This window comes from Zingiber officinale, chromosome 11A (genome assembly GCF_018446385.1).
Source record: "Zingiber officinale cultivar Zhangliang chromosome 11A, Zo_v1.1, whole genome shotgun sequence".
NCBI lineage: Eukaryota > Viridiplantae > Streptophyta > Magnoliopsida > Zingiberales > Zingiberaceae > Zingiber > Zingiber officinale.
The window spans coordinates 23,646,954-23,657,147 of record NC_056006.1 but is presented as its reverse complement, the minus strand read 5'-3'; the positions used below and the strand labels follow the sequence as shown (position 1 = coordinate 23,657,147).

The window sequence follows — 10,194 nt, the reverse complement described above, 5'->3', positions numbered from 1 at the left end:
CTACCTCTGGAATGTTAAATCTGTTATTTAATATTAAGAGATTATTGAAAGTAGGAATTAATTTACTCTTAAATTCACAGACGGGTTTTCTTATAGCATGTTCATGAAAGTTATTTTAATTTTAATATTATAAAAATATCTACATATTTCATCTCAACTGTCTATTTCCTTAGTTTGTAATCAAACTTCTTTACAAACTAATCTCTCAAGTTAAGCTTATCAAAAAAAAAAATTGATAAATCTAATTAGTTTCATTGACTAGTTCTGGGATGACTAATCCGATCTTATGAAAATTTTTCATCAGCCACCAAAATAAATGGAGAAACACTCATAATGAACGACCAAAAAATCCAATATCTTTTAATTACACGCCCCATTTGAATCAAGTTAGGATTACCTAGCACCTTTTTCTAAGGATTAAAAAAATCATATAAGATTTTATTTTATAATATCTTCTATCTTATATATATAATCTTTTTCATATATTTTTAATGTAAAACTTTAATAATATTTCTAACCATCCTATTCTCAAATAAAAAATCATCATTATTTTTATAATTGGAACTCCCCTCAAACATTTGATCATTGCTTACTTTTGAGATATATACCGCCAACATTCTAAAATTATTTTTACGAAAGAAAATTAATTCTCTAGTGTACCGTAAATGAGTAAGAATTGACACGTGAAAATTTGATTAATTCATTCTGTAGTTCGGGGTATCGACTCTTAGGCCTTAGAAAATCAATCTAGGGCATTAGAGGAGCAACGCCCAGACTACAGATGCGACAAAACCTAGTGCATTAGAGGAGCAACGCACAACACTACAGACGCGACAAAACAAAGGTTCGAAGCTCGAATTGGTAATTCAGAGCAAGATATCTCTAAGATACAATCCACCACAAAGGAGATTAGTATTAATAACTTGGAAGAAGAAATCTTTATAATAAAGTTCATTATTAGGGATCTCATTAACAGTCTATATGGCATAAAGACAGAATGTAGCGAATTGGATGCGGCACCAAGGAGGCCATATCCAATTGCAAGAGTTCACCAAACTGGGGGCATTTGTGAAGGGAGTTGTGGAACTTTGTTTCTACCCCTTTTTACTTAGCACCTTTATAGAGATAAATTATCTAAGTGTTTACACTTATAAATTGGACTAAAATTAACCTCTAACCTGGATGCATAGATGATTTTTTCGCACCGTCAAATAGACGGCAGCTAAACTTGTCGAGCATCATAATGTGGATAAGATCATCAGGGATTGCTAGTGGATCTAATCTAAATATCTTAACGTAAGGTCATGCAGGAAAGGCGCAGCTTCAAGAATTTTTGCAGCCCATAAACATTTCCACTCAAACAAAGTCGATATACAACACTGTACAAACAGTCGGGAATGATCTTGCCTTTTAATTTCTTTTGACTGTGGAGTATGCTCTTCCGGAACTACTTTCGCCTAGTGACATCGATGCTAACGATTTGGAAGCCCAAGCTTTTGCATTCTTTGCACCTTCCTGCAAATTTGTTTGCTTGAACGGATGCAACCTACTGAAGCCCTGCTTTGCTTGTTCCAGGTATGCCTTGAAAGAATTCCATATGTTCCTCAGGCTTGCATATCGCATCTGTCGCCTCCAAGCTCTCTGGAAACAAGCATTAAGGCTTGGAAGGAAGTGAAGAAGAAGCCTCATTAACAGGAAGCAACTTGCAAGCGCCAAATAACCATCCTGCTGCAGCAATTTCTCTGGTGATTTTGCCCATGAGAATGGACAGTTTTCCTGTGCATCTTCCATGGATTCAGAAACTCTCGGTGAGTCCATAATTTCATCCAGGGGTATCAGTTTTGCCGATGGATCAACACCTGACAAAATAGTGAGATAATAAGTATCATTTTTTTTTCAGGTGTAGAAAAACCTTAGGAATATGTTTGCAATCTACAAATTGCTGATTGATTCCCATGTTTCTAAACAAAGTCCAGAACAAGCATCCTCGATGTATGATTATGAAACTTGGTCTACCATTTCAGACTACCGAATATTAAGTCGTTATCCAGACAATTTTCTCAATCACCAGGTAAATTCTTTTAATGTCCAATATTCAATGTAATAATGAAATGAAGCAATTTAATGTTTACATAAATTGTCGAACAAAACAATTCTAAAACAAACAGCTGCCATGGAAAAAGTTGTAGATTTTGCAATCAAGTAATTAAGGATACATAATACCTGTGACATGATTGTAAAATGTAACAAGGGAATTTATGGTGCGTAAACCACGATAACGGACAATCATGGTGGAATTCAGCAGAAGAATGGTCGGAAAACCATGCACTCCATGCTTCGAGAGTATGCTGAAGTTGACAAGTTTCAGATATCATCACCATATAAACATGATTGCATTTGAGGAATTTGTAATCATACTTCTTAATTTACCTCGGCCTGATAACAGATTCTTCAAATGCAAAATGATGAACAGCTGGAAACCAATCAGACAAGATGTAGAAATTTGGATGGAAGACTTTAGAAAAAGGGCACCAGGATGCATAAAATAGCAGAGCTACATAGCTGTCTCTGTTTGTCTGCACAATGCTAAATGCCCGCTGCAAAGCAGCTTCATCTCCCTGCGCATAGAATAGAGAAAAACATATAAAGATCATTGCAAGTAAGATATAATTAATCAAGTTTAAAGGTTCTATTAAATCGATTAAAAGTACTTTCATATTTTGACAAGGGCTGTCATAATTATGCAACACAACACTTTTGAACCATGCAAATCAACTGAACTAGTGGACAAGTAAACATTACCACAAAGCAACACGCCCAAGCAGCCCGCCAACTAACAGATTTTTAAAATCAATTGAGAAGGGTTAAACTCTGAAGCAACACATGGAAATAGAGGAATCCACAACATCAAATAAATAAAAGTCTTAAGGAAGCACCAAGCCATGAGAGCTAAAGTGCAATAAGGCGACACAGTTTTCCTACATCGACCAAAACATACAAGTCTCCAAGTGATCTTGAAACATCACTAGGGTCCTTATCTAGAGTTCATGTAGATAACTCACACATGGTGCTGATTGAACACAAGCCAACTTGAAGTTAAGATGCCGTCAGAACAGAACTAATAACCAGTGCGGAATGAATCTTCCCACATTCTTTCTCTGCTACAAACTACTAGACATTTTAAATGCATGAGCCTTGACTGTTCTTACTCATGTCAAGTAGCTAAAAACTATAAAAGGATCATAAAATACTCTGAGAGTTTTTGAACCAAATATTTCAGATGGTAAACATGAAACACATTCAACAAGCAAGTGGAAAAAAGGTGAGAAATAAAATAAAGGTAATAGATGCATCTAGAAAATTCAACAAACAAAATAATCCAATTTACAAAATCTTATAATCTCTAAATCAGCTAATCTACTCTTTATCAGGTCCCCGGAAACACATCATTTTATGCCTTGACCTCTATTTAAAGAAAGTGAATCCATGTCATATTTGAGTTAAATCAAAAGATTATCTGAAACCTGTTAATCAAAAAGGACATACCTGATTTCCTCTTCCATAACCCCTCATGATCCCCATCCCATCATGGCATCCCAGCCCCAAAATTCAAAGATGGCACCACGACCCAAGGAAGGCACTGTGATCCATAGAATGTGTTGTTTTGCTTCCCTTATCCCCTAATACAAGTATGAAAAAGAATGAGTCCTTCTCAAGTAGTTTTGATCACCACATCTTGTAATCCAAAGGCTCATAAATTCTTCATGATCATGTTTCAATATACCCTAGCCATCATTGTGACTAAGCTCGTCTCTATCCAAATAAATTCATTGTGCTAGCTTCTTCCTTTTGTTTGCTTACAAGCATTCCATTGGCAGTTTCCTCATCTTCTTCATTCATTGTCACTTCATTGCTCTAAGCTGTGTCGAGCAAGAAGCCACATTAATTGCCCCTCAAATTTTCCATTCAATCTACTGAATACCATTATAAAGGATCAGAAAAGTATGTGGGGGATTAATGATCATTTGATTGTGAAAACCCCAAAATACCCTTAAAAGTTCACAAAAAATCATAAATATTCCCAAATTTATCTATAGTCCCTTTCCACCTCAATCCCCATCCCTCATCCAAACACATTCAACCTCTCACCTAAAGCTCTCACTTATCCAACTTTCATTCTCACACTCTCATAATATGCTCCTCCCCTCTTTAATCTCCTGTTGATCTTTGTCCTAATTTCTTTTTTTGTTCCTATTCGTCCTTTATATTTTATACCACCACTACTGGTATTGTGTCCAACTCTCATTTGCATCCTCCACTCTTCTTTGTGAGGTAAAATTTATATTTTTCAAATTTTACTTATTTTAATTTAATACTTAATTAGTTATTATTTTTTCATTAAGTTTATTTTCATTTTTTTAGAAAAGTGTTCAAAATCAAACCTCTGGAACTAATATAAGTGATAGATTTCCTCAAAATAATATTGATGAATTTGACTGGTCTTCCTTTAAAAAAGATGTCTTTTAGAATTTTTATTCTAAGAATAATGTTTTTTTTGGTTGTTTATTCTACTATTTCTTATTCTTACTATATCATTTAAGTAAATTAATACTTTGTTTAATGAATATAAAAATGATAATAATATAGCTAAAATAATCGCCACCATGAAAACAAAACTAAAAGAAATATATATACGTGATAGTTTAAGTATTGCTCTGGCATGCTAATACATGATGTTGTTGGTGAAGAAGAAGAAGCTCATCTTCAAAGACATAGGCCCTTCTGGAGTTGTTCATTAGGATGAAGAGCACACTCGCGAAGCTCATGAGGCCTTGCAGAGCTATTTGCAAGTTGTCATGGTCCTATCAAAATTATAATTAGTCATCACAGAGCTTAAAGAATCACCTTCACTCACAAAAGAGGTTTGCAAGTTGTCAAAATTGCTCGAAGTCGCAGCAAAAATTTGTTCCATGTGGTCTCACTTGCAAAAGAAGTTCGAAGAACACTGGTACATCATGGAAGAAAACTATCATCCACCTCCAACCCACTTCACATGCCAATTAGTATGCAAAATGTGGCATTTCTTTCATGTCGACTAGCACCGAACGATATTACAATCCATGTTAGGGTTATACTTAATGTATTTTATTTTGTATAGCTATATTGTGTAAGATGCTAGAGTAAAATATAGTGTGTTTTGTAAATAATTTTTTATTATTATAAGAATAAGTAAAAGGGGAGCCTTGGAGCAACGGTAAAGTTGTTACTGTGTGAGCTTGAGGCTACGGATTCGAGTTGTTGAAATAGCCTCTTACAATCTAGGTAAGGCTGCGTACAATAGATCCAATGTAGTCTGACCTTTCCTCGGGATCCCGTATTGGCAGGAGCTTCGTGCACCCCTTTATTACAAGAATAAGTAAATTTCCAACAATCAATATAAAGAATAGAAATAATGATTTTATTAAGTTATACAAGTGTTTTGTACTATGAGAAGTATGGTGATACTCAAGTAGGTTTATGGCTTTTATAGCCTCTCATTTATACTTAGGTTATGGTTAGTAGTCATTTGATTTAGCATACTGGAGACCTAGCTAGTTACATACCAACAAATCAAGGAGAGCATGGAAACTTGCATCTCTCTCAAAGATTGCTTAGATGTAGAAGACCACTTGAAAGACAAAGGAAGACACTAGACATCACACTTTAATGAGGAAGGCAAAAGTGTCTTGCAACACCATCCCAATCTCATGGCTAAATGAGGTAAAAAAAAATAATTTAACAAACCGAATGCCAAGTACAAAGTAAAAAAAAAAAAAATGCAAATTCCAATTTTAATTTTTAAATATGTATTTATTATATTTTTTTCATGCCCATGTTAGGCCTGAGTCAGCACCTCCCCAAGTCTTGCTCACATGGCTCAACCAGAGCGAGCGGCCATCTCAAGCTCAGCTTAGCATAGGTAATTGGCACCTTTACTAAAAATTACCTAATTGTTTCTTGAGGTAAGGATGATACTTGACCATCAAACTCGTTAGCAATGCATAAACTAGTCGAAACTAGGAAATGTTTTAGCCATTTTTTCTTCCATCTCCTCCTCTCTTATTTAGTTCTTTCCCTGTATTTTCCCTCTTCTCTTTTTCCCATGTATCAATCTCTCTTCCTCTCTCTCATTTAGGTCGTTTCTCCATGTACTTCCTCTCGTGTTTTCCCCTTCATCATTGGTGCCAATTGGTACAAACATACCCATTAACTACACAAACTTTTTGTACAAATTGATACCTGAAACGCAAATCTGCGATAGAGATGTAGGCATAAATGCTAGTTTTGCTTCCATCAAAACATCTATAGTTACGCCTAGTACAGATGCGATAACTGGTTCAGGTATTGCAAAATGAAAATCTCATAGAACCAAAAGCTTGTTGCGATAAAATAAAATCCTAATTAATTTCACAACCATCATGCTTTCTAAAAACTCAAACAAGATGGAACATCTTCTCTCAGGAAATCTCAGAAAAAAAAAGCGCACGACAATTGATTTAATTGAACAATGAATATTTTAGCACCTCAACAACGCCGATCGGATAATTAGAATGCATCATCCTCGGGTCCAAATCCCAGAGAGAGCCTGAACGACCCAAGATCGAGTCCCCAACCGAGAGCACGGGGCAACCAGGTGACCCAGTCGCTAGGACAACGAAGGCGGCCAAGAGAAGAACAGAAGAGGACAGAGTTTGAGTCAGCTTCCCGGTCCTCTCCATGATCCGACTCCAGCTCCCGCAAAGATGAAGATCCAAACAAGAGAACGGGAGATGAAGCCTTAAATGGATGGCCTCGAGGGGAGGCGAGAAGAGAAGCGTACGAGGACAGGGCGACGTCGGTGTCGGTGGCGCCGGCGTATGTAGCTCCGCAGCCAGGCGACGCGACCGGAGACAGATATATAAAAGATAATATATTTAAAAAAAAAACAAATAAATAAATATTTTGGTCCTTTTTTCTTGGCATAAATTTATGGAGACGGGCACAGGACGTTGTTGACAATGGAGATGAAGGTGGTGTTTCAAAAGATCCAATCCCAGCCGTCCATTTCGAATCGCACGTAATATATGAGAGCGCAGAAGAGGGTGGGAGACTAGAGACAGGGACCTCAAATTTGACGGGGGTATATTGGAAGTAAGCATGACCAGGAGTTTATCATGACGTCATGGTTCTTGATTCAGCTTTGAGAATAAGTTGCCTGTTTTGGATGTGCAGGAAATGCTCCGGAAATTGACCGCATGCCCCAAAAGGTTTTTAAAATTTAGCCCCTAAACTTTGCAGGGGAATATTTTTTTCAGTTCAGGCCATCTTTAAAATTGAAAAATAAATATAGAGTAGAGATACAATTGAACAACCTAAACATCTCTCTAAAACTTAACCAATTTATGTTCATATGATAATTGTTATCGAATTGTTACCTAGTCTCTTAAGACTTCAACAATTAAACTAAAAGAGTATGATGGCTTTAGTGTAGTGATTTCAAGAAAAAAAAATGATAGTATAAATTAGAAAAAAAAAAAAAGAGAAAAATCTATAGAAAGTTCAAAGATGAAACAATATTTGTTAGGTGATGAAGTATTTGCAAGGTAAAAAAATGCTTACTATTTTGGTAGGCTTTTAGGTGGGATGTTTGCTAAGATTTGGAAAACAAGTTTGGTCGATTGGACTATTATTGAGTTTGGAGTGCTCATGGCTTAGCATGGCCAAAGTGACATGCTTAATGATTCAACAAGATATCAATAGAGGGCAGCCGCCCCTTCTTTCTGATCCTTGATGGATCTATCAAATCTTCAAATTAAAAAGATATCAATAGAGGTAAATATTCTACACCCTTTGTTTTAGTTTATTTTACCTTTGATTTCAAGTACTTTGTCACCTTGTTGATTACTATTTTAGGATAGCCTAGTTTTTCCTAATTAACGATTGTTCCGAGTTCTTCTCTATCTTTTCCTCCTTATATAGCTTTACTATCTTTTTTTTCCCCACTTTTATGCGGAAAATAAAAATCAATTTGGCATTATCATTAAATGTCTCCTCAACAATAATGTTAGGGAATACTTGTCTTCCTCTTTTTAGCTATTTCTTTTCAGTTAGGGTATTCTTCATCATCTTCATACACTCCAACAAACTAGCATAGCAAAATAAAAGAAATAACATCTCATAGATAAGTTTTTGATGCACTTGCTTTGTTCAACTAGAATACATTTTATGCACCCTTAAAGACAAACATCATAGATTCGAATTTTAATTTTTTTTAACTTTTATTCTCTTAAATATTTTACTACTACTACTACATCACTCCCGATCTAATCCCTTCCTTTCTTTACCTTAACATCATCTCCATCTAAGTTGGTACACGGTAAAAAAAAAAAAAAGTAATTTAGCGATGAATTTTAACAATGAAAAAATTTTGTAGCAAATTAGTAATAACATTTGCAACAAAACAAGCAACCGTAGTTAATTAGCAATGAATTTTATAACAAAAGTAAATTTACCCCTAAATTAGCAACATAAATATTTCATCGTAGAATTTATGGCTAAAATTATATTTGTCACAAAATTTGTCATTAATTAGCAACAAATCCATAATTTGTCCCCAAATTTAAAGATCTTGCTAATATTTGTTGGGATCTCAAATTTGACAAAGAATCCAGTCGTCGCCAAATTGACAACGAATCTAAGATTCATCACCAAATTTAAAGATCTTGCCAAATTCAAAACTTCGCTAGGATCTCAAATTTGGTAACAAATTTAGGATTCATCGTCAAATTTAAAGATCTTATCTTCGTTAAATTTAACATTATATGTGGGGATCTCAAATTTGATGATGAATCATGATTCGTTGTCAAATTGGCAACAAATCCTGGATTCATCATGATTCGTTGTCAAATTGGCAACAAATCCTGGATTCATCATCAAATTTAAAAATCTTATCTTCACTAAATTTAGCATTATTTGCCACAATCTCAAATTTGGCCACGAATCCTAGATTCGTCGCTAATTTGGCAATGAACTTGCCGACGAATTAAGATTCATCGCTACAAACCCTAACTTAACGAGTTAGCATTTAGCCCCCCACCCCCAAATTTGCTTGATCAATCCCCCAACTCTCCCAATCCCCTACTTCCTAGGTGATGATAATGGTGAAGGTGACGACAACAAACATGAGCTTGGAGAGGTGCGACAGTAAACTTCCTCTCTTCTCCTTTCCCCTCCCCTCTCATTTGCCCTACCCTCACCCGTTGGATCTAGCCGCGATGAGGTGCGGCGGCTACCAGTCATAGCGGCAAGGTGCAGCGGCCGCTAGTCATGGCCACGAGGTGTAACAGCCACCAGCCATGACCTCGATCGTTGGCTCACCAAAAGGAGAGAGCCACTAGGAGGGTTCATCTTCCACTTCCGCCAGCCAACCATCATCCACACGATCTTATCCTCCGCCCAATCCTTTCTCATCACCGGAGCCACCTCCTCTTCGATTTAGAAGAGGAGAGTTTGTCTTCCAACTCTGGCAACCTACCTCCTCTTCGGTTTAGAAGAGGAGAGCTCTTCTCCACCTCCGCCAACCCTCTCCACCTCTCTTCTTCATTTTAGAAGAAGAGAGTTCTCCCATCAGGTAATTCCACCTCAACCCCTTCTTCTGGATAGCAGTCTTTATATTTCAAGGCTATTGTCATTGCATTCCACCTCTGAACAACACCATTGGAGTTCTTCTCCATCTACAAGGTCCATAAATTTTGTTGATTTAGTTCATGCTTGATTGTTTTCAAGAGTTCTTGATGTTGGTTGTCAATGGATTTGGATAGATTAGATTATAATGTCTTGCACTCCCTATTTAAATTTCAATTAGATTCTTGATTCAAGCATGTTTAGTCCAATTTCCCTTATGCTTGTGTTACTTTAGTTAATTCATTTATGTTTGTTTAGTTTCTTACAATGTTTAGCTGTCATAGAAAATATTTGTTTGTGCATCCTTATATTTGATTGTTGATTTTGTAATGTTGCTTGTGCATGTCTCGTTTAGGCATGAGCTTAGTGTATTGGGAGACACTAATTTTTGTTCACCTATTTTAAGTATATCTGCACTCGTTACTATAATATTACTTATTGTTATTTAAATTTAGCAGCAATTAGTTATGTTATTATTGTTGATGAGGTACT

General features: G+C 36.0%; 1 protein-coding gene across 1 annotated transcript; it reads right to left on the bottom strand.

Moving 5' to 3' along the window:
* Nucleotides 1-1,322: 1,322 nt before the first annotated feature.
* Nucleotides 1,323-6,950, bottom strand: LOC122032718 (5'-adenylylsulfate reductase-like 3). The gene is made up of 4 exons (XM_042592030.1): nucleotides 6,564-6,950; nucleotides 2,431-2,618; nucleotides 2,224-2,348; nucleotides 1,323-1,859 (listed from the first exon to the last, which is right to left on the bottom strand). The coding sequence occupies exons 1-4, from the start codon at nucleotides 6,756-6,758 to the stop codon at nucleotides 1,411-1,413; spliced, it is 957 nt and encodes a 318-aa protein (XP_042447964.1). The 5' UTR covers nucleotides 6,759-6,950; the 3' UTR covers nucleotides 1,323-1,410.
* Between the last annotated feature and the right edge of the window lie 3,244 nt (nucleotides 6,951-10,194).